Consider the following 25,740-nt stretch of genomic DNA (forward strand, 5'->3'; position numbering starts at 1 on the left):
CGAAAGAAAGTTCCAAACGATCTGCTACGACGTACGATTCTCAGCAGGGTCCCTGATCGCTGCTGCATGTCAGACACTGCGATATCGTAACGATATCGCTAGAACGTCACGAATCGTACCGTCGTAGCGATCAAAATTGCACTGTGTGACAGTACCCTTACTGTTGTGAATTTGGATTCTGGGCTCCCCCGGTGGCTACTGGTGGAATTGAACTTGTGACATCATCTTCCCTGTTCACCTGTTCTGATTAGATCTGGGTGTCGCTATATAACCTGGCTTCTCTGTTAGATGCTTGCCGGTCAACAATGTTATCAGAAGCCTCTCTGTACTTGTTCCTGCTCCCAGACATCTACTAGATAAGTTGGACATTCGTCCATGTTTTGTTTTTGTATTTTGGTTCCAGTTCACAGCTGCAGTTTCGTTACTGTGTCTGGAAAGCTCTTGTTGATCAGGAATTGCCACTCTGGTATTATGAGTTAATGCCAGAGTCCTAAAGTAATTTCTGGATGTGTTTTGTTAGGGTTTTCTACTGACCATGAAAGTATGCTTTCTGTCTTCTGCTATCTAGAAAGCGGACCTCAAATTTGCTAAAACTATTTTCCTGCTGCGTTTGTTGTTTCATCTCATATCACCGCCAATATATGTGGGGGGCTTCTGTCTCCTTTTTTTTGGGCATTTCTCTAGAGGTGAGTCAGGTCTTATATTTCCCTCTGCTAGCATTATTTAGTTCTCCGGCCGGCGCTGGGCATATAGGGATAAAAAGTAGGACATGCTACCTGGCTACTTCTAGATGATGCGGTAGGTTTAGTTCATGGTCAGTATAGTTACATCTTCCAAGAGCTTGTTCCTATAGAGGCTTATGCTAGTTCTCTGGCCATGGAGATCATGACAGTTTGACCGGCCACTAAAGGGTTAAAATCCTTGGCTGAGAAAGGAGAGAAATAAGAAGTCTGCTGAGAGTTTTTTTTTTTTTTTTTCTGTGCTCTTAATAATGGATCTTCAGAGTGTAACTGCAGGTTTGAATAATCTCACCACGAAAGTACAAAATTTGCAAGATTTTATTATTCATGCTCCGGTATCTGAGCCGAGAATTCCTTTGCCGGAATTCTTCTCAGGGAATAGATCTAGCTTTCAGAATTTTAGAAATAATTGTAAGCTATTTTTGTCCCTGAAATCTCGTTCTGCTGGAGACCCTGCACAGCAGGTTGGGATTGTGATTTCCTTGCTCCGCGGCGACCCTCAAGACTGGGCTTTTGCATTGGCACCAGGGGATCCTGCGTTGCGCAATGTGGATGCGTTTTTTTTGGCCTTGGGCTTGCTGTATGAGGAACCTCATTTGGAACTTCAGGCAGAAAAAACTTTGATGTCCCTATCGCAGGGGCAAGATGAAGCTGAAATTTACTGCCAAAGATTCCGTAAATGGTCTGTGCTTACTCAGTGGAATGAGTGTGCCTTGGCGGCTACTTTCAGAGAGGGTCTCTCTGATGCCATTAAGGATGTTATGGTGGGGTTCCCTGTGCCTGCGGGTCTGAATGAGTCCATGACAATGGCCATTCAGATCGATAGGCGTCTGCGGGAGCGCAAACCAGTGCACCATCTGGCGGTGTCCACTGAGAAGACGCCAGAAAGCATGCAGTGTGATAGAATTCTGTCCAGAAGCGAGCGGCAGAATTTTAGACGGAAAAATGGGTTGTGTTTCTATTGTGGGGATTCTACTCATGTTATATCAGCATGCTCTAAACGTACTAAAAAGCTTGATAAATCTGTTTCCATTGGCACTTTACAGTCTAAATTTATTTTGTCTGTGACCCTGATTTGCTCTTTGTCTTCTATTACTACTGACGCCTATATCGACTCTGGCGCCGCTTTGAGTCTTATGGATTGGTCCTTTGCCAATCGTTGTGGGTATGATTTAGAGCCTTTGGAAACTCTTATTCCTCTGAAGGGGATTGACTCCACCCCATTGGCTAATAATAAACCACAATACTGGACACAAGTGACTATGTGTATTGATCCGGATCACCAGGAGACTATTCGTTTTCTGGTGCTGTATAATCTACATGAGGATTTGGTGCTGGGATTGCCATGGCTGCAGTCTCACAACCCAGTCCTTGACTGGAGAGCTATGTCTGTGTTGAGCTGGGGATGTAAGGGGACTCATGGGGACGTACCTTTGGTGTCCATTTCATCATCTATCCCCTCTGAAATCCCTGAGTTCCTGTCTGACTATCGTGACGTCTTTGAAGAACCCAAGCTTGGTTCACTACCTCCGCACCGTGAGTGCGATTGTGCTATAGATTTAATTCCGGGTAGTAAATACCCAAAGGGTCGTTTATTTAATCTGTCTGTGCCTGAACATACTGCTATGCGAGAATATATAAAGGAGTCCTTGGAAAAGGGACATATTCGTCCATCGTCATCTCCCTTAGGAGCCGGTTTTTTCTTTGTGTCAAAAAAAGACGGCTCTTTGAGACCATGTATTGATTATCGGCTTTTGAATAAAATCACGGTTAAATATCAATACCCATTGCCGTTGCTGACTGATTTGTTTGCTCGCATAAAGGGGGCCAAGTGGTTCTCTAAGATTGATCTCCGTGGGGCGTATAATTTGGTGCGGATCAGGCAGGGGGATGAGTGGAAAACCGCATTTAATACGCCCGAGGGCCACTTTGAGTATTTGGTGATGCCTTTTGGTCTTTCTAATGCCCCTTCAGTCTTCCAGTCCTTTATGCATGATATTTTCCGCGATTTTTTGGATAAATTTATGATAGTGTATCTGGATGATATTCTGATTTTTTCGGATGACTGGGACTCTCATGTCCGGCAAGTTAAGAGGGTTTTTCAGGTTTTGCGGTCTAATTCTCTGTGTGTCAAGGGTTCTAAGTGCGTTTTTGGGGTTCAGAGAATTTCCTTTTTGGGATATATTTTTTCTCCCTCTTCCATTGAGATGGATCCTGTCAAGGTTCAAGCTATTTGTGATTGGACGCAGCCCTCTTCTCTTAAAAATCTTCAGAAATTTTTGGGCTTTGCCAACTTTTATCGTCGATTTATTTCTGGTTTTTCGGATGTCGTTAAGCCATTGACCGATTTGACTAGACAGGGTGCTGATGTTGCTAATTGGTCCCCTGATGCTGTGGAGGCCTTTCAGGAGCTTAAGCGCTGTTTTTCTTCTGCCCCTGTGTTGCGTCAGCCTGATGTGACTCTTCCTTTTCAGGTTGAGGTCGACGCTTCTGAGATCGGAGCTGGGGCAGTGTTGTCGCAGAAAAGTTCTGACTGCGCCGTGATGAGGCCTTGTGCCTTCTTTTCCCGTAAATTTTCGCCCGCTGAGCGGAATTATGATGTTGGGAATCGGGAGCTTTTGGCCATGAAGTGGGCGTTTGAGGAGTGGCGCCATTGGCTCGAGGGGGCCAGACATCAGGTGGTGGTATTGACTGACCACAAAAATTTGATTTATCTTGAGACCGCCAGGCGCCTGAATCCTAGACAGGCGCGCTGGTCATTATTTTTTTCTCGGTTTAATTTTGTGGTATCGTACCTACCAGGTTCTAAGAATGTTAAGGCGGATGCCCTTTCTAGGAGTTTTGAGCCTGATTCACCTGGCAACTCTGACCCCACAGGTATTCTTAAGGAGGGAGTTATCTTGTCAGCCGTTTCTCCAGACCTGCGGCGGGCCTTGCAGGAGTTTCAGGCGGATAGACCGGATCGTTGTCCGCCTGATAGGCTGTTTGTTCCTGATGATTGGACCAGTAAAGTCATCTCTGAGGTGCATTCTTCTGCGTTGGCAGGTCATCCTGGAATTTTTGGTACCAGGGATTTGGTGGCAAGATCCTTCTGGTGGCCTTCCCTGTCACGAGATGTGCGAGGCTTTGTGCAGTCTTGTGACGTTTGTGCTCGGGCCAAGCCTTGTTGTTCTCGGGCTAGTGGATTATTGTTGCCCTTGCCTATTCCTAAGAGGCCTTGGACACACATCTCGATGGATTTTATTTCAGATCTGCCTGTTTCTCAGAAGATGTCTGTCATCTGGGTGGTGTGTGACCGTTTTTCTAAGATGGTTCATTTGGTTCCCCTGCCCAAATTGCCTTCTTCTTCCGAGTTGGTGCCCCTGTTTTTTCAAAATGTTGTTCGTTTGCATGGTATTCCTGAGAATATCGTTTCTGACAGAGGAACCCAATTTGTGTCTAGATTTTGGCGGGCATTTTGTGCTAGGATGGGCATAGATTTGTCTTTTTCGTCTGCTTTTCACCCTCAGACTAATGGCCAGACCGAGCGGACTAATCAGACCCTGGAGACATATCTGAGGTGTTTTGTGTCTGCTGACCAGGATGATTGGGTTGCTTTTTTGCCATTGGCGGAGTTCGCCCTCAATAATCGGGCCAGCTCTGCCACCTTGGTTTCCCCGTTTTTCTGTAATTCGGGGTTCCATCCTCGATTTTCCTCCGGTCAGATGGAATCCTCGGATTGTCCTGGAGTGGATGCGGTGGTGGAGAGATTGCATCATATCTGGGGGCAGGTGATGGACAATTTAATGTTGTCCCAGGAGAAGACTCAGCTTTTTGCCAACCGTCACCGTCGTGTTGGTCCTCGGCTTTGTGTTGGAGATTTGGTGTGGTTGTCTTCTCGTTTTGTCCCTATGAGGGTCTCATCTCCTAAGTTTAAGCCTCGGTTCATCGGTCCGTATAAAATATTGGAGATTCTTAACCCTGTTTCCTTCCGTTTGGACCTCCCTGCATCCTTTTCTATTCATAACGTTTTTCATCGGTCGTTATTGCGCAGGTATGAGGCACCGGTTGTGCCTTCCGTTGAGCCTCCTGCTCCGGTGTTGGTTGAGGGTGAGTTGGAGTACGTTGTGGAAAAAATCCTAGACTCCCGTGTTTCCAGACGGAGACTCCAGTATCTGGTCAAGTGGAAGGGATATGGCCAGGAGGATAATTCTTGGGTCACTGCATCTGATGTTCATGCCTCTGATCTGGTTCGTGCCTTTCATAGGGCCCATCCTGATCGCCCTGGTGGTTCTGGTGAGGGTTCGGTGCCCCCTCCTTGAGGGGGGGGTACTGTTGTGAATTTGGATTCTGGGCTCCCCCGGTGGCTACTGGTGGAATTGAACTTGTGACATCATCTTCCCTGTTCACCTGTTCTGATTAGATCTGGGTGTCGCTATATAACCTGGCTTCTCTGTTAGATGCTTGCCGGTCAACAATGTTATCAGAAGCCTCTCTGTACTTGTTCCTGCTCCCAGACATCTACTAGATAAGTTGGACATTCGTCCATGTTTTGTTTTTGTATTTTGGTTCCAGTTCACAGCTGCAGTTTCGTTACTGTGTCTGGAAAGCTCTTGTTGATCAGGAATTGCCACTCTGGTATTATGAGTTAATGCCAGAGTCCTAAAGTAATTTCTGGATGTGTTTTGTTAGGGTTTTCTACTGACCATGAAAGTATGCTTTCTGTCTTCTGCTATCTAGAAAGCGGACCTCAAATTTGCTAAAACTATTTTCCTGCTGCGTTTGTTGTTTCATCTCATATCACCGCCAATATATGTGGGGGGCTTCTGTCTCCTTTTTTTTGGGCATTTCTCTAGAGGTGAGTCAGGTCTTATATTTCCCTCTGCTAGCATTATTTAGTTCTCCGGCCGGCGCTGGGCATATAGGGATAAAAAGTAGGACATGCTACCTGGCTACTTCTAGATGATGCGGTAGGTTTAGTTCATGGTCAGTATAGTTACATCTTCCAAGAGCTTGTTCCTATAGAGGCTTATGCTAGTTCTCTGGCCATGGAGATCATGAAACCTTACTCTAAGTCATATGGTAAGGCTCATTAAAGGGTCAATATTGACTTTTAGGTTTTCCACATCTAGTAAGGGGCACTAATGTTCCTGTCTTCTTCCTCTCTGTAGAGGCTATTTGTATATTTAAACTCACAGATGAGCCAAACATGGGCTATAAGTATCCATATGCCGGTTTGGGATTCTCCACAAAGAGAAACAATACCCCTTAGACCACCAGTCAGAGACCTCTCACACAGCCAAATTAGAGATCCTGCTTTGCACTGATGAGGGTCAAACAACCCGAAACACGTTTTTACAAATGGAGTGTCTGATTTGACTTCTTATTCTAATTCATGTGACAAGGCTTATTAAAGGGTCAATATCGACTTTTAGGATTGCTAAATCTAGTAGGTGTTCCTATCCTCTTCCTCTCTGTAGAGGCTATTTGCATATTTAAATTCCCAGAGGATCATTGCATGGCCTATAAGTCTCCCTATGCCAACTCGAAACTCTCCACAAGGAGAAACTTTACTACTTAGATCCCCTGTTAGAGGCCTCTCACCCAACAAACCCAGTTCTTCTACTTTGCACTAATGAGAGGCAAACAACCCGAAACACATGTCTATAAATGGAGAGTCTGATTTGTTTTTTTATCCTGTCACATGACAAAGCTCGTTAAAGGGTCAATATTGTCTTTTAGGATTGCTACTTCCAATAGAGTTCCTGTTCTCTTCCTCAAGGAAAAGGGTACCAATGGGCAATGAGTGAACAAGAACCAGCTAAATGGTTAAATTATGAAATGTGGGTAGAGTCTTAACTACAGTTATTCGATTTTTAGTAAATGTGTCTACATACCCTCTTTTGCTTATGCACAAGATGTTCCAGCTCCTGTTCTTTGCTCTGCAGCTTTTCCTCCAGTATTTGGCTGCGGGTTTGAAACCGGTCAGTGTCCTAAAAAAATAAAACAAAATATAAAATACAGAAACTGAAGTAACAAACAAAAAGCTGTAAAATTAAAGGTTTTTACCACTTTCAACAATCCCTTTTAATTAGAAAAAGGTCCATATATTATAAGGAGCCATGAACACACATTGTTTGGAGTCCTAGAGATCATATGTAATCTTTGGATCGAAACTTTAATCAATTGCTCAATTTCCCTGCAGTGCCTCCACAGGAGACATAAAGAATAACACCCTGTCTATTGAAATAAATAAGCCGTTTGTTTAATGTACAAATGTCCCAGATCCTCCAAAGTAAAGGACCCTCTTGCTGCTTCCGCAATAACTCAATTTCTTTATAAAGTGTTGAAAAAATATATTTTTTAGCTCAAGACAGGGGCCTGGGAGTGGACCATGGCCAATGTCTGCTAAACTTAATTTAGAGGGTTTAGAGAGTCTAAATATTGTTTGGAAAGGTCACCATATGATAAAGAACCTTTTTGATCAGAGAGATCAATCTTTAAGAGAAACTGGCAACAAGTTTACCTACAGCACCACCCCTGGAGAAAACTTGCGCTCAACACTAGCCTTCATATCGTAATTTTTTTTTTAACTTTTGAAAAAAACCAATTCTAACCACAACTCTAACACACCCCTGACCCTAGCATCGTCCTTACCCTAACACAACCCTAACCCCAACCCTAACACACCCCTAACCCTAATACAGCCCTAACCCTAACACAGTCCTATCCCTAACATAACCCTAACCCAAACCCTAACACACCCCTAACCCTAATACAGCCCTAACCCTAACCCCAACCCTAAACCTAACACACCCCTAACCTTAAATATAGCCCTAACCCTATCACAACCCTAACCCCAACCCTAACCCTAACACACCCTCAACTCTAATACAGCCCTAACCCCAACTCTAACCCTAACACACACCTAACCCTAATACAGCCCTAACATAGCCCTAACCCTATCACAACCCTAACCCCAACCCTAACACACCCCTAACCCTAATACAGCCCTAACCCCAACACCAACTGCAAAGAATGGAAAAAAAATATATACGTATATTTTATAATTTTTATCTAACTAAGGGGGTGACGAAGGAAGATTTGATTTACTATTTTTTTACTTTGATCACTGTGATGGAATCTTTGTTGCCGGATACGGCACATGCACCCGCCATTTTTTCTTCAAGGAAGATGACGCCGGGCCGGGGGAATGATCAAGAGGGATCGGGGGATGCTGGAGGTTCTGGGGGTGCTCGGGGGCATCATTTCTCTCAGCTGGCACACTTTTTTTGTGATCATGAGTATTCACTGAATAATGCCGATCGTGTGATCGGACACCGGAAAATCCCAGTCTGATCATGTTCTTTGAGGTCTCAGCTACCCCGGAAGCTGAGACTCCGGAGATTTTCTGACGCTGGGGGGACACTACAGCCTTATTTTAAAACGGCGATGAGGGAATAAGTACCCTTAGCTGCCGTCATTTTAATGCATATCGGCGGTCGTTAAGAGGTTTAAGAAACTTTGCAAGACCCTCGGGGGAGGGACTAGTGGTGGAGCACGATAAAGGATATATTTTAACTGTATTTAATTTTTTTAGAATACGGTATTAATATGATTTTCTTTTAAATTAGCCCAGAGAATCCCTTTAAGAAATGAAAGTAGAAATATTCTCAAAAATTAAATTACAAATTTTGACTTGCAGGAACTACATGTCCCGATGCACGGAGTAATTTATATTTAACAACCTAGGCAATAAGATTTTGCTGCAATACACAATCGCATTTACAATTTGCCTCCAGGTTTAAGTAAAAATGAAAAAAAAATCACAAGAACAATTCTCAGTCTAATGACTAAATCCAATGTGAAATGCGTTATAGATTTCTTGGTGTATTTTTTTTTTCCATTGTTTAGCTGTTGCTCAGCCTCCCATTAAAAGCCATTAAGAAAACAGAAAGAAAAACCATTGCTGTTAGCAACGCTCGCTAGAGATACAGCCGTGCAGAGTCGCGATGCCATTGAAAATATATTTTTGTACAAAGACTCAATTAAGTTGTGTTTCCTGAAAGTAAAAAAAAAAAATAAAGCTTCCAAGTGTTCCATTAACTCACACCCACACACGTTTCGCCTGCTGAATTAGAAAGTCGGTTTTTTTATAAGCTGATTTCTTATTAAAATAATGACGGCTTATCGGTCCTGGACTGTAATAATAATGTTCAAAAAAACTACAAAAATATCTCCTAAAAAAGTTTTTTTTTCCAGGACGATCAGTACTTTTATTTACTGTACATGTCCGCTGTGTGGTGTTTATTTTTGGCTTGGTTTGGTGGTATTATTTAGTCATGGTATGGTGGTATTATTCATGGTCTAGGGTTAATATGGTGTCACAGTATGGTAGGTTTATTTAGTTAAGGAACAGCGGGGGTACAGTACTGCGTAATAATTTAGTCATTGGTAATGTGGTAATATTTGGCTTTGTTTGGCGGTATTATTTAGACATGTTAGGGTGGTAATATTCATGGTCTACGGTAAATATACATTACCAGTATGGTAGATTTATTCAGTTATGGTACGGTGGTAATATTAGGTTACAAAATGACATTATAATTTAGTCATGGTAAGGTGGTAATATTTGGCTTGGTTTGGCGATATTACTAAGTTATGGTAGGGTGATAAGATTAATAGTCTGGGGTTAATATAAACTCACAGTATGGTAGGTTTATTCATGGTGGTAATATTGGGTTACAGTATGGCGATATAGTTTAGTCATTGATAATAGCTTTGTTTGGCGGTATTATTTAGTCATGTTAAGGCAATAATATTTATGGTGTAGGATTAGTATACATTACCAGTATGGTAGGATTATTCCGTTATTGTACGGTGGTAATATAGGTTTACAGTATGGCGTTATAATTTAGTCACGATAAGGTGGTAATATTATAATTTGCAGGTAATATTTTGAATGGTTTAGCGGTATTATTAAGTCATGGTAGGGTGGTAACATTTAAAGCATGGGGTTAATATAGACTCACAGTATGGTAGGTTTATTCAATTATGGTACGGTGGTAATACTGGGTTACAGTAAGGCGTTATAATTTAGTTATACTGAGGTGGTAATATTTGACTTGGTTTGACGGTATTATTTAGTCATGGTAGGGTGGTAACATTAATAGTCTGGGGTTAATATAGACTCACAGTATGGTAGGTTTATTCAGTTATGGTACGGTGGTAATATTGGTAATATTGGGTTACAGAATAGTGTTCTAATTTAGTTACGGTAAGGAGGTAATATTTATAATATGATGGTAATATTTGGCGGTATTATTTAGTCACAGTAGAGTGATAACATTTATGGTCTAGGGTTAATATAGAATTACAGTATAGAAGGTTTAGTGAGTTTGGGTACTTGGGTACTGTCATAATATTTAGTTACAGTTAGGCGGTATAATTCAGTTATGGAGCTATTATTGAGCCATGGTAGGGTGGTAATATTTGCTCACTAGCTCAACAGTATTAATCAGTCATGGTAGGTTTAGTTAATCATGATGGTGCGGTGATATTTGATCATGTTATAGCCATAATATTCAGTCATCCTTTAGGGTATGTGCTCACATCTTTTTCAGGCGGTGTCCAACCCCCCCAAAAAAAACCGAAAAATCACTAACTATACTAAAAGAATGAACATATGTACTGTATTTCTATGTAAAAATGACTTGTACTTCACATTTTCTGTCTTTTTTTGTGTCTTTTAACCCTTTCAGATTTTCAAAGATGCCAAGCAGTTAAAAGAAGAAGTGAGCGGACCATCCTCTTCGGGCATGTTCTGTTCAGAAAAAGCTCTTTACTTTCTAATGGAAGTCAAAGGCATGGTTCAAAAAGATGCCCTGTAGACACCCAGGGGTCTTTTTGAACATTTCGCCAGAGATTTTCCTTCAAAAATCTATAGCGGTCTCTACATTGATGACCCAAAAATGTTGGGAAGATGCGCAAAGAAATTTAGATTGCTAAAAGTCACCAAAAGTTAGAAATACTTGGTTGTAATCTAGCTTTTATACTTTTGGCAGTACCACAAGCTGGGATGGATCAGGGTAGGCAAAATTGTAGTAACATGGGAAATTTTTGAAAGTTTCAGCTACACATAGAGAGAGGACATGACCAGTGAAGGGTGAAGCTGCGAGAAAAAGTACAGAAAAGGGTGTGATCGTATAGAGACGGCACTGAAAGTCATGTCTGCTGATAGTTTACCCAATGGTGTAGAGAGAAAAGAAGAGAGGACCTAGGATCAACCCCCGAGGAACCCTGGCTGCAACGGAAGAGCCAACGAATGAGATGAAGAATGAGCAATCAGTGGAATAAAGCCAAGAGAGTGCGGCATAATGTGTGTGAAAAAAGTTTTAGTGTTTTTTGGCCTTTCGCTCAGATGTTTTTGTGGTTACTGAAGTGCAATTAGAGGCATTTCTTAAGTTTTTGTTGACAAATCCATCAAGTTTATGGAAAGACTCGATATTTACAGTGTTGTCCCTAATTTTTCAAAACTTCTTCCCTTCGCCCCGGCAGCTGGATATCAGCTTCTGGGCCAAATCATGACCAATGACAACAATTTTTAGCCTAATTGGTACTTGGAGTTGATTACAATTTCTGTGTTTTTATTTGTTCTCACACTTTTTGTGGATTAACCACAAATTCTCAATGGGATTGAGATTTGGGGAGATTCTTGGCCATGGACTCAAAATTTCAAAGCTTTGTTCACTAAGACAGATATCACTTTTGCCTTGTAACCGGGTCTCCACCGTGTCGGAGAAAAGCCTTGTTCATCACAAAATTGCTCTTGGATCGTTAGGAGAAGTTGCTCTTGGAGGATGTTTAGATCCAATTCTTTGTTCATGGCAGTGTTCCAAGGCAAAATTATGAGTGCACCCCTTCCATGGATGAAAAGCCCTCACACATGAATGATCTCAACTGTTGGTATTATATTAGACTACTGGTAGCGCCCACCTTTTCTTCTCCGAACAATCATTCTCCAGATGCCCAAACTTCCTGCAGATTGTCAGTCTGACCTTGATGTTCTTCTTGGAGAGAAATGGTCTCTTTGCTGCCCTTCTTGAATCCAGGACAGCCTCGAAAAACCCTTCACCTTACTGTGCTTGCAGATGCACTCACATCACACCTGCCTGCCGCCATTCCGGGGCAAGCTCTGTACTGGTGTTGAATAGATTCCATAGCTGAATCCTCTTTAGGAAATGGTTCTGGCACTCTGTAGATTTTCTTGATCACCACCCTGAAGTTTTCTTGTAGCAATTGAACCTCTCTCTTTGAAGTTCTTGATGATCCGATAAACTACTTCTATTTCTACTATTACTACTACTACTATTACTACTAATACTATTTCTACTACTATTACCACTACTACTATTACTACTATTACTACTACTTGGTATATTTATTATCTCCGGTAGGCTGAAATATCTTTATCCTCGGGAGGAACCAAAAACAACTGGCATTGTCACAGATACTTTCCTACACAGAACACAAGATATTTTGGAATCAATGTTCACGTTGGCGGATGAATGGCTTTACAATATTTATGGTACTTACTTGTAATAGAAATTGTTCCTTCTCTTTTTTTATTTGTTGTTCCTCCATCTCGTCATATAAGTTCTGAATTTCTATGTCACAGGCGGCAATTTTCCTGGAAAATTGGAAAGAAAAAACATGTTTTGAGTTGACTGATAATAGTGGGGGACTGCCTCCAAATGTTGGACCCTCTTTGTACACAATCATCATTACTACAGTGTATTTAATCTATTCTTGTACAGATATAAGGAAAGAAAGGAAGTTCCAGCTCCTATAGTGCTGGCAGAATGGTGCTTAGGTAAAAAAAAAATGCTGCTCACACTGCTGTCCACCCTGCCTGTCTGTTCTAATACTGGAGATATGTGGGGGTGCTGAGGTAAGAAGAGGCTGCTCACACTGCTGGCCACCCAGTCTGATTTAATACTGGAGATACCAGGAGCACTGAGGTAAGAAGAGGCTGCTCACACTGCTGTCCACCCTGTCTATCTGACCTAATACTGGAGATACCAGGGATACTAATGTAAGAAGTGGCTGCTCACACTACTGTCCACCAGGTCTATCTGATCTAATACCGGAGAACCAAGCGTGCTAAGGCAAGAAGTGACTGCTCACACTGCTGTCCATCCTGTCTATTTGATCTAATACTGGAGATACCAGAGGTGCTGAGGTAAGAAGAGGCTGCTGACACTGCTGTCCACCCTGTCTATCTGATCTAATACTGGAGATACCAGGGGTGCAGAGATAAGAGGAGGCTGCTCACACTGCTGTCCACCCTGTCTATCTGATCTAATACCGGAGATACCAGGGTGCTGAGGTAAGAAGAGGCTGCTCACACTGCTGTCCTCCCTGTCTATCTGATCTAATACAGGAGATACCAGAGGTGCCTAGGTAAGAAGAGGCTGCTCACACTGCTGTCCGTCCTGTCTATCTGACCTAATGCTGGAGATACCAGAGGTGCTGAGGTAAGAAGAGGCTGCACACACTGCTGTCCTCCCTGTCTATCTGATCTAATACAGGAGATACCAGGGGTGCTGAGGTAAGAAGAGGCTGCTCACACTGCTGTCCACCCTGTCTATCTGATCTAATACTGGAGATACCAGGGGTGCTGAGGTAAGAAGAGGCTGCTTTTGTGTGCCCTGTTTATCAGAATAACAATAGAATTATCTCCAGGTCACAGAAAAGGAACTACCTACTGCATTTCTGTCATAACATTTCAGGACAGGTTTCCCTCAGTGAAAAAAGGCGGTGGCCATTCTAGGGCATATTTCAATGTAACATGGTGGCGGCCATTTTATTCCTATAGGGATTCTATAGTGATTACCTCTCTAGGCAAACCGATTATGATTTGATAATTACATGTAATTAGGAATTTATTTATTTTTAATGATATTTCCATGAGTTACTCAGGCTTTTTGTATTCCCAGAGAACCCCTTGAAGCGAGACGAGCCTTCTCATCCAATAGAATATAGAATTCTACACATATGCTAAAAGACATTAGGAAAGACTATCCATTCAGCCATGAAATCTAACCTACTATTCTGAAGTCCCATTTCTTTGATCGGGTACCATATACCAATGGTGCAAAGAACTTCCAGAGCATACGCTGACCATATCCATAGGAGTCCAAAAGAGAGACCTATAGGCATGCATTTTTTCACACTATAGGAAAGTGTAGTCTGTTTCACTTTACTATAGAGATGGATATAGTCCAAAAAAAAAGTACATTACTGCCTCTTTTCAAAAACAGCGCCACCCTTGTCTACTGGTCATGTCTGGTATTGCAGCTCAGCTCCATTGGAATGAAGTGCACAGAGCTGCAATACGACATAATCTGTAGACAGGGTTGGCGCCGTTATAAAGAATTCATCCTTGCGTTTATAATCCTGTGAAACGTCTTAAACTCATCCGTCTATTTACTTTTTCAATTATCCATTCACTAACTTTTTGAGCGCACACTCCATTTCATTCTTTTCCTCATTGGCTTCTTGAAGTTGTAAGAAAACTTTGGTGAGGATTTCTTCAAAGCTAGAAAGCAGGTGAGGTTCATCCTTCCTTAATTCCATCCACAAACGTTTCATTGTATTCTCACTGCAATGAAGAACAAGAAATCCTTGTTAGGCTAAGTTCACACTGGGCCTTTTTTGCTGCGTTTTTTTTATGCTTGTCTTATGCTAATTTTCAGCTGCGTTTTGCAGTACCAGCAAAGCCTATGAGATTTCAGAAAACTCACACACATTGTTTTTTTTTGTCATCAGTATTTTGTGCTTTGCATTGTTTTTTGGACATTGAGCATGTCACTTCTTTCAGTGTTTTTCACCCATTGACTTGAATGGATGGTGAAAAAAACGTTGAAAAAAATGAACCAAAAACGCAGGTCTCATTGTTTGCAGCATTTTTTGTGCCAAAACCTCATTCTATGGAGTAGGCCTTTTTTTTCAATGCTAAAGTTTACCAGCATGCATAAGAGACAAATCCAGCATGCCAAAACCGCTGCAAAAAAAAAAAAACCACATAAAAAAATGCCGCAAGAAAAACCAAGGAAAACATGTTTTTTTTCGACAGGTTCTACTGCAGAAAAAAAAAACACTGAAAAAACACCTAGTGGGAACTTACTCTAACACTTAGTATAAAAATGTCAAAAAATAAATAAATATATATATATATATACACACATACAGGTGCTTCTCACAAAATTAGAATATCATCAAAAACTTAATTTATTTCAGTTCTTCAATACAAAAAGTGAAACTCATATATTATATAGAGTCATTACACAGAGTGATTTGTTTCTGTTGATGATTATGGCTTACAGCCAATGAAAACCCAAAAGTCATTATCTCAGTAAATTAGAATACTTTGTAACACCAGCTTGAAAAAAAAATATTTAAAATCCGAAATGTTGGCCTACTAAAATCTGCTGACCTGGTGACAGATTTTAGTCCCGTGGGTAAACTATTTCCATGAGGAACCAGAATCTGGAATACAAAGAGTCAAATTTACAATATTTATGCTGCACACAATTACTGATTCAAGAGTTCAAAGAGAACCCATCAGCAGGTTTTTTGCTATGTAATCTGAGATCAGCATGATATAGGGCCTGAGAGCTTGATTCCAGCGATGTGTCACTTACTAAGCTTTGTGTGGCTGCTTTATTAAAATCAGCAGGAGATTATCACTACAGGACTAGATGTCTCGTGCCTCCTAGTCCTTCTGCTCTGTGTATCTCCGTCTCACCACTGTCAATGTACGGAGAAAGCAGCCAATCAGTGGTGTGGGCGGGGTTATACAGAGCTCAGCATTAGGAGCTCCGCTAGATCAGCATCAGAGAAAACTGTGATTGTTTCAAAATGACAGCAAGAAACCCAGTAAGTGACACATCCCTGGAATCAGGGTCTCAGCCTCTACATCATGCTGCTCTCAGATTACATAGCAAATACTTGCTGACAAATTCTCTTTAAATTAGGATTTCATCTTGGCTTGAACATTGAGATTTGATTTGTTTGCGGCCTTTCTCCTGAAACATATTGGCCAAGGGAACCTTGTAAAAAATTTATATGGGATTCTGTGTTAATATATGGGTAGGTTCCTCATCTCTCGACCAGAAGGGTGAGTGATTACATAGAGCTTTCTCTGTAGGACTTGTCATGTCCTGCATTACAGAAACATGGACGCGGTGTAATACTTCATTTCACCTGCGGAGGCACTGTAGGGAAATTAAACACTTACTGACAGGTTTCTCCATAGATCGGAATCGTCAATCTTCCATCGGGGCTCATAATATAGGTTAAATTTCCGTTTCACATTGACCCCATATTATTACCTACCGCCTACATGAATTCTTTCTATAAATTTATCTCATACCCGTGGAAATAAAAGGCCCGGAGAACATGGTCTGCTCCTGTAAAATGACCTGTATTATCCTAGAACTAGAGAAACCCTTCCCAGCCCCGGTGTTTAGTAAAGCGAATTACTGATTTTCTTTGGAAATCATTTTGTGCAGCGATCGTGAAACCAATAATATGTTCTTTCAAATGGACAAGAAATGCCTGGCTTATTTCCTACTCGCCGTCGTGTCATTACGAGGGTCCGTGTAATTGCTGCCTAGAAAATTATCCAGTATTGTAGCAAACAGAAAAGTGTTAATAGTTTCATATTTAATTAGATACGGACCCCGACTATAATTATGACCCGCAGTTTAATTATGTCGTGACTGGAAAAGAAAAATAGAAAAGGAATCTGAGGCAGCCGTCGTGTTTAATTTTGAAACCTAAAGGGGAAGTTCACAATTTTTTTTATCATTATTCTAATGCTTCTAAAATGAAAAATAAAGCAACTTTGCAAATAGTTTTCATTAAAAATTTCCTATAGTTTTATGTCTACAGCTCTTTTTAAGACCTCCATGTCTCCGTGGTAACAGACTACAAACAAGCCCTTGTAGTCTGATCTAGCAGTTATATTCCTTCTCATTGGTGCCCTACATTCCACCAATTTACACAGGCCCATTATAAATCGCCAAGTTTCACATTCATCTAAGGGTAGTGAACACTTTTTGACTACCATTTTTACCCATGTGGCCACTAAAGTGAATCTGGAATCTGGATAATATGCTCGTCGTGCCAACATTTTGAGAAGCTTTGTCTATTAATTGCCAATGGTCCCAAAAAAAAACAATGGATTGTCCATATATGCCATAATGTACTGTACTTACTCTTCCAAAAATTTGTTTGCTCCCAAAGCATCTATCAGGTTGTAGAACTGGGTGTTCACATCTTCCTCCTGGACATCGTGGGTGTTTTCTTCCCATTTGGTCTTATACATGTTTTCGAATTCGAGCTGCCCATCAAGGTCGCCTCGAGGCGTGTCCTTTGTCTGTGTCTCTTCTCCATGTAAAAAGTGACCTAAAATATTTCAAAAAGTTGACTGACCACTGATGCAAATTAAATTGGTGTCCAACATTGACGATGAAAGTGGTACAATACAAAGGTCACATATGGCTGTGTCTAAAAAAATTTTTTTTAACATTATGAGTGAGTATAAAGGTATTGCCAAGAGGAAACCTCTATAAAAGTGTCAAAATTTTGCACACCTAAACACCCACACACTCTCTGACTCTATCCTACCACTGGCATCCATATCCTTGCACCACGACACAGACACTGCCACTGCTTTTTACAATGCCACTCTCGCATCAGCTATTGACACAGTCGCACCTCTCAATCATGGCAGAGGGAGACGTATCAATAGACAACCCTGGCACAATAATATAACTAAAAAGCTCCTGCAAGTGTCCAGGGTTGCAGAGCGGCGTTGTAAGAAAACAAATTCACAAGATGATTTCACTGCATTCAAACAGGCAGCGCTCGCTTTCAAATTTTTCCTCCCCTCTGCTAAACAGGCCTACTTCACAACCCTCGTATCCTCCCTATCCTCTAACTACAGTTATTCAAAACTTTTAACTCCCTCCTCCGCCCATCACTGCCCCCTCCAAACTCCCACATCTCTGCAGAGGACTTTGCCACATACTTCAAAAATAAGATCGCCCAAACAAGGCAAGTCTTTATTATTCAACCTCCACAACCCCTTTGTATACCAGACCAATGCCCAAACCCCATAACCTTCCTATCCAACATCACTGAAGGGGAGCTTAATTGTCTCCTCTCCAAATCACACCTGACCACTTGTGCACTAGACCCCATCCCCAACCTCACCACCACACTTATCCCATCACTAACCCATCTCTTCAATCTATCACTAACTTCTGGCGACTTCCCTTCTGCTTTCAAACATGCCACAGTCACGCCTATCCTTAAAAAGCCAACCCTAGACCCAACCGCTAGGTCCAGCTATCGCCCAATATCGCTGCTCCCTTTCGCTTCCAAACTCCTGGAGCAGCACGTCCATGCTGAATTTTCCTCCCACCTCTCATCTAACTTGCTCTTTTACAATCTACAATCTGGTTTCCGTCCCTATCATTCCACTGAGACTGCCCTGACCAAAATTACTAACGACTAGTGTTGAGCGATACCGTCCGATACTTGAAAGTATCGGTATCGGAAAGTATCGGCCGATACCGGCAAAGTATCGGATCTAATCCGATACCGATACCCGATACCAATACAAGTCAATGGGACACCAAGTATCGGACGGTATCCTGTATGGTTCCCAGGGTCTGAAGGAGAGGAAACTCTCCTTCAGGCTCCGGGATCCATATCAATGTGTAAAAGAAAGAATTAAAATAAAAAATAGGGATATACTCACCCTCTGACGCGCCCTGGACTTTACCGCCGTAACCGGGAGCCGTTGTACCTAAGAATGCGCGCTTGAAGGGCCTTAGATGACGTCACGGCGCTCTGATTGGTCCGTAGCGGTCGCGTGACCGCTACGCGACCAATCACAAAGCCGTGACGTCACCTAAGGTCTTTCAAGCGCCTGAAATACCTTAGAAGATGTCCGCAGCTTCTGATTGGTCGCGTAGCGGTCACGCGACCGCTACGGACCAATCAGAGCGCCGTGACATCATCTAAGGCCCTTCAAGCGCGCATTCTTAGGTACAACGGCTCCCGGTTACGGCGGTAAAGTCCAGGGGCCGCCGGAGAGGTGAGTATATCCCTATTTTTTATTTTAATTCTTTCTTTTACACATTGATATTAATCCCGATACCGATTCCCGATACCACAAAAGTATCGGATCTCGGTATCGGAATTCCGATATCGCAAGTATCGGCCGATACCCGATACTTGCGGTATCGGAATGCTCAACACTACTAACGACCTACTTACAGCCAAAGCTAACAGACAATACTCTATACTCTTCCTTCTAGACCTGTCCTCTGCTTTCGACACAGTTGACCACTGCCTCCTACTACAGATCCTCTCTTCCTTTGGCATCAAAGACCTCGCCCTATCCTGGATCACCTCATACCTTTCCAACCGCACATTCAGCGTCTCCCATTTCCACACTACCTCCTCATCCCACCCTTTCTCTGTCGGAGTCTCCCAAGGCTCTGTTCTAGGTCCCTTACTCTTCTCAATCTATACACTTGGCCTGGGACAACTCATAAAGTCCCATGGATTCCAGTACCACCTGTATGCTGGCGACACTCAGATCTACCTCTCTGGCCCAGACGTCACCTCTCTGCTCTCCAGAATCCCGGAGTGTCTATCAGCCATATCCTCCTTCTCTCACTTCCTCAAACTCAATGTGGACAAATCTGAACTCATCATCTTTCCTCCATCTCACAGATCTTCCTTACCTGATTTATCTATCACCATTAATGGCATCACGCTTTCCCCTGTACCAGAAGTCCGCTGCCTCAGAGTAACCCTTGACTCTGCCCTGTCCTTCAAACCGCACATCCAAGCTCTTTCCACCTCCTGTCGCCTCCAGCTCAAAAATATCTCCAGAATCCGTCCTTTCCTCAACCCTCACTCTACTAAAATGCTTGTGCATGCCCTCATCATCTCCTGCCTCGACTACTGCAATATCCTTTTCTGTGGCCTCCCTGCTAACACTCTTGCACCTCTCCAGTCCAACCTTAACTCTGCTGCCCGACTAATTCATCTCTCTCCTCGCTACTCCACTGCTTCTCCCCTCTGCAAATCTCTTCACTGGCTTCCATTCCCTCAGCGTATCCAGTTCAAATTACTAATAATGATCTACAAAGTCATCCATAACCTGTCTCCTCCATATATCTCTGAACTATTCTCCCAATATCTTCCCTCTCGTAATCTCCGGTCCTCCCAAGACCTCCTACTCTCCTCCACACTTATTCGCTCCTCACTTAATGGCCTCCCAAGACTTCTCCTGAATATCCCCCATCCTCTGGAATTCTGTGCCCCAACACGTCCGACTATCAACCACTTTCGGATCCTTCAGAAGAACCCTGAAAACCCACCTCTTCAAGAAAGCCTACAGCCTGCACTGACCCCGCTGCCTCCTCACACCACCACCGGAGCTACCCCCTCACCAACACCGGAGCTGCCGCAACCCCCCAACCCATTGTCTTCTTCCCCACCATCCTTTAGAATATAAGCCCTCAAGGGCAGGGTCCTCACCCCTCTGTATCTATCTGTCATTGTTAGTTTGCTTACTGTAAGTGATGTCTGTAATTTTTATGTAACCCCTTCTCATGTACAGCACCATGGAATCAATGGTGCTATATAAATAAATAAATAATAATAATACTAGTTATGTCCTTTCCCTTAGGAACCAGCATTGGTTACAACGTGGTCTATCATTTTGTAAAGGGTGGATCCTCAAATAAAGAATGATCACAAAATGTAGCAGTTGAACAGAAGATGTTATATTTTGTCTAAGAGCAGAGGTACAGTATGCTTGATGGTTTCTAGACACACTTGGTGGTGAAAGATACTTGAAGGTCTCAGTACATAACGTTCACTTTTCATGAATCCATCACCAAGGCTGCATCAGCATACATTAATCCATAAGTCCAAGAATAAGATAGAGCACAAAATGGTTGTTGTTTTTTGCCCATCACACAATGCCTCTAAGAGTCTCTGAGAGGTTACATTTCTTGTGGCATCACATCACCTGCCTTGTATAAATCTGCCCCACACCTTCACAGGTCACATGGAAGGCCAGAACCCAATGAATTAGAGATGAATGAGGGAGACCAGAGTGCATAAATAAACATTTCTTGGCGATCTCATGAAATGTATAAAGATCAGATAGCAGGCAGGACATGTAAAAAACACATCTTTTGCACAATCCTGAGGCAGAAAACTTCACGAGGCAGCTCATTTCTTTCATTATGTGTTACAGTCAACAAACAGATCACAATGTCCTCCATCTTCTCTTGAGTAGGCCAGACGCCCTGAAACGAGTCTCTACAACTTCTCATGAATATTCTTAACTTGCAGTTGATGTGGGTCACATACCCATTGGTGTGCCACTGCATCTTCAATTCCCCATAGGTGAACACGTGTCCCAGCCTGGTCATCTTCTCCTCTATGACCCTCAGGTCTGGCTACACTTCCACTTCTTATCTAGGATAGATAACACTAACTGTAGGCCCCCACATGCCTGAGATAAGGAATCCTTCTGCCACTTGATATTGTTCACTCTTAGGGTACTGTCACACAGTGCAATTTTGATCGCTACGACGGTACGATTCGTGACGTTCCAGCGATATCCATACAATATCGCTGTGTCTGACACGCAGCAGCGATCAGGGACCCTGCTGAGAATCGTACGTCGTAGCAGATCGTTTGGAACTTTCTTTCGTCGCTTGATCACCCGCTGACATCGCTGGATCGTTGTGTGTGACACCGATCCAGCGATGTGTTTGCTTGTAACCAGGGTAAACATCGGGTAACTAAGCGCAGGGCCACGCTTAGTAACCCGATGTTTACCCTGGTTACCAGCGTAAACGTAAAAAAAACAAACAGTACATACTCACATTCCGGTGTCTGTCCTCCGGCGTCTCAGCTTCTCTGCACTGTGAGCGCCTGCCGGCCGGAAAGCGAGCACAGCGGTGACATCTGACGTCACCGCTCTGCTTGCCGGCTATGGCGCTTACACAGTGGAGAGAAGCAGAACGCCGGGGGACAGACACCGGAATGTAAGTATGTACTGTTTGGTTTTTTTACGTTTACGCTGATAACCAGGGTAAACATCGGGTTACTAAGCGCGGCCCTGCGCTTAGTAACCCGATGTTTACCCTGGTTACCCGGGGACTTCGGCATCGCTCCAGCGCCGTGATTGCAAAGTGTGACCACAGTCTACGACGCTGGAGCGATAATCATACGACGCTGCGACGTCACGGATCATGCCGTCGTAGCGATCAAAATTGCACTGTGTGACAGTACCCTTAGAACTTACTATCTGACTATGGTCTCCCTTCTTCGCACACAACACCCTTATTGATGCCGGTCTGCTAAACCATAGGTCCTTCCCTTTTCAATACTTTACCCTATCTGCCTCACAAACAGGAAACTGAATCTCCTAGGCCAACTTAACTCCTCCCGTGATGGGTTGACGCCAATAGTTAACCCTGTCCACTAGTTAGCTAAGTGACCCAGGCCCCAAAATAGGTAAAATGACTTGTAAAACTTGGGAATGCATGATATCACTATAGGATCTTCAAGGGGGGTATGGACATCTTTTCCTCTCCTTTACAGGTGTATGATGTATGATAAAAACAGATAAAAGGATCATATATAGCCAAAAATATAAATAAAATCATAATCTCGTCACACAAAAAACAAGACCTGGTCCAGCTCAATCAATGAAAAAAAATGGTTACTGGTCTCGGAATATGGCGACACAAACATCCCAATTTTTTTTTTCAAACTTGTGAGTATAGTTTCTCTACTAAACAAAAAACAGACAAACAAAAAATAATATACAGTGGGGCAAAAAAGTATTTAGTTAGTCAGCAATAGTGCAAGTTCCACCACTTAAAAAGATGAGAGGCGTCTGTAATTTACATCATAGGTAGACCTCAACTATGGGAGACAAACTGAGAAAAAAAAATCCAGAAAATCACATTGTCTGTTTTTTTATCATTTTATTTGCATTTTATGGTGGAAAATAAGTATTTGGTCAGAAACAAAATTTCATCTCAATACTTTGTAATATATCCTTTGTTGGCAATGACAGAGGTCAAACGTTTTCTGTAAGTCTTCACAAGGTTGCCACACACTGTTGTTGGTATGTTGGCCCATTCCTCCATGCAGATCTCCTCTAGAGCAGTGATGTTTTTGGCTTTTCGCTTGGCAACACGGACTTTCAACTCCCTCCAAAGGTTTTCTATAGGGTTGAGATCTGGAGACTAGTGTTGAGCGATACTTTCCGATATCGGAAAGTATCAGTATCGGAAAGTATCGGCCGATACCGTCAAAGTATCGGATCCAATCCGATACCGATACCCGATCCCAATGCAAGTCAATGGGACGAAAATATCGGAATTAAAATAAACCCTTTATAAACTTGTAGGTTCATTCTACATGAAGGAAAACAACTAAGAATAATGTAGGATGTATTGGGGGACGTGGCGGAGACATTAAAGGCACAGAGGTTTAGCCCAATGTAATAGAATAGCAGGATTTTGGGGTTTTTTTATGACGTTCGGCGGTAGAAAGATTTTGACTATGTTTATTTTTTTTTTTATTTTGTCAGATATTGATGTTTCACTACTTCCACGCCCTTCACCTTCTTTTTTACTTCTCCCACACTTTCTTCTTCATTATCCTCATCATCAGCTTCTTTGACATCAACTTCTTCACCTTATTCATCTTCTTCTTCATCTTCTACCTATTATTTTTTTGGTTACATTGTTCATATTCTTTTTATTTTACTATTATCTTCATCATATTCTACTTCTTCATCATATTCTTATTTGTGACAGGCATTCCCGTAGTTGTTATCTATAAAAGTTTGAAGATTACACCTTCCGTTCTGCCTGTCACAAAACAGTTACATTTGTCCGCGTTCAGTTTGGCCTGCAGCATCTGGCTTTATCCAGGGGCACCACGAGGAGGAACGGACTCACCCCCATACACTGCTTAGTCTTCTTCTGCTTATAATTTAGATAATATTTTTTGCTCTGATATTTAGTGTTATGCTTAATGTTCTTCTGCTCTTTGTTCTGCAGCCTCTTGTTCTTCTGCTTCTCGGTCTTCCAGGTCGTCGTCGTCTCCAGGGTCGTCGTCTCCGGGGTCGTCGTCATCGGGGTGGTCTTCAGGGTCGTCGTCTCCGGGGTCGTCGTCATCTTAGGGGTGGTCTTCCGGGTCATCGTGTTTAGTCTCTTGAACTTGGAAATGTAGCAGAAGGTACAAGAAGGCTGAGAAAATGCCGAGAACCAGCTGATGGAACTGGAACTCGGATGGCTACCCGAAGGTCCAAGAGCCAATGGAACTACCGAGGACCAGCTGACGTTACTGGAACCCGGTTACTAAGCAGGAGGTACCCGTGCCTGAAAGCACTACCAAGGACCACCTGACGTTGGTGGAACTCGGATACCCAGAGGGAGGCACCTAAGCCAAAGGCTCTGCCCGGAACCAGCTGACGGTACTGGAACCAGGATGGGGAGCAGAAGGTACAAGAGCAAAAGACACTGCCGAGAACCAGCTGATGGTGCTGGAACCCGGATGGGTAGCCGAAGGTCCAAGAGCCAATGGAACTACCGAGGACCAGCTGACGTTACTGGAACCCGGTTACTAAGCAGGAGGTACCCGTGCCTGAAAGCACTACCAAGGACCACCTGACGTTGGTGGAATTCGGATACCCAGAGGGAGGCACCTAAGCCAAAGGCTCTGCCCGGAACCAGCTGACGGTACTGGAACCAGGATGGGGAGCAGAAGGTACAAGAGCAAGTGTCTGCGTGGCTTTTGCAGGACACGTTGCCGGCTGCACAGCAGGGGAACAGCTGGCGGTGCTGAACCCCACTGACACATTGGCTGGTGTTTTTCTCTGTGCAGCTAGCAGTACCGGGCCCCAACTGGCGGTGTTGGAGCCCAGGGCTCTGTAGGGGGAGCAGAGTGTAGGCCGAAGCCTAATTGAACCAATTTCAAAGGTAACCTTTAACCCCCCCCTCAGGGGTTACAAAGTAGAAGAGCCACAGCTTATGCAGCAGTAGTGCTGCACAAGTCAAAGGTTGCTCTTTTAATTTCGCTCCTTGCACACGCTGAATGAAACACGTATAACATTTAGCCCTTTAAACAGTCAAACTGTGTTGGAGGCGCGAGTTCCCTTTGTAATGAGACGCAGCACAGATGTCAAGAATCCCACCTTGGTGCTGGGTGCAGCCTCCTGAGCGTTGTTATTTGCTGTACAGGAGTCTGCGCTGTCGTGTTATCCCCTGGCCTAGCGCTGTTAGCGCTGCCCATCTTCTGACATCATTTAATGTCGGCCGGTGCGGTTCGCGATGACCATGAATCCCAGCCCCGCAGTGTCTTAACATTGTTAAAACACTGCGGGGCTGGGATTCAGGGCCTGGCGCAGCACATATGTTCGCCTCTCACACTCGGGTCCTTACACCCGCTTCAGACTGTGCGGCGTCAGCTGATCCCTTATCGCATGCCACGGCCATGAAGCCGCACAGTCCGCAGAAGGCGGAAGGAGATGAGGGACAGGCGAACTGATGCACTGATCATGCCCGTCAATCACACCCTCGCAGTCCCAATAAATAAGACAACGAGGGGCGTTGTGTGGGTCAGGGCGCCCGCAGAGGCGCAGGCAGCCAAACAATGATGCCAGAAGACGGGCAGCGCTACCAAGGGGGTTGCAGCGTGTCATTACAAAGGAAAGTCACACCACCGGGACGGTTAAATGGTCACACAGAGGACACATTTTAGACGTGTTTTCAGTTCCACATGTGCGAGGAGAATACGTTTATGAGCCACCTTGCACACATGCAGCATTACCGCTGTACAAGGTGGCCTTTAAAACGTACAAACGCCTGGGGGAGGGGGGACAGGTTCCCTT

The 25,740-nt window shown here is 43.3% G+C and overlaps 1 protein-coding gene across 1 annotated transcript in view; it reads right to left on the bottom strand.

The window, feature by feature from the left end:
* The window catches only part of CRACR2A (calcium release activated channel regulator 2A), a 131,644-nt gene that overhangs the window by 37,024 nt on the left and 68,880 nt on the right, over positions 1-25,740 (bottom strand). Inside the window, exons 4-7 of the mRNA XM_077266496.1 lie at positions 17,003-17,192; positions 14,236-14,382; positions 12,315-12,408; positions 6,617-6,712 (exon numbers count right to left, since the gene is read on the bottom strand). Coding sequence (XP_077122611.1) covers positions 6,617-6,712; positions 12,315-12,408; positions 14,236-14,382; positions 17,003-17,192 — 527 coding nt within the window. The remainder of the gene's footprint in view (positions 1-6,616; positions 6,713-12,314; positions 12,409-14,235; positions 14,383-17,002; positions 17,193-25,740) is intronic.

The sequence above is a fragment of the Ranitomeya variabilis genome, chromosome 5 (genome assembly GCF_051348905.1).
Source record: "Ranitomeya variabilis isolate aRanVar5 chromosome 5, aRanVar5.hap1, whole genome shotgun sequence".
NCBI classification, from domain to species: Eukaryota; Metazoa; Chordata; class Amphibia; order Anura; family Dendrobatidae; genus Ranitomeya; species Ranitomeya variabilis.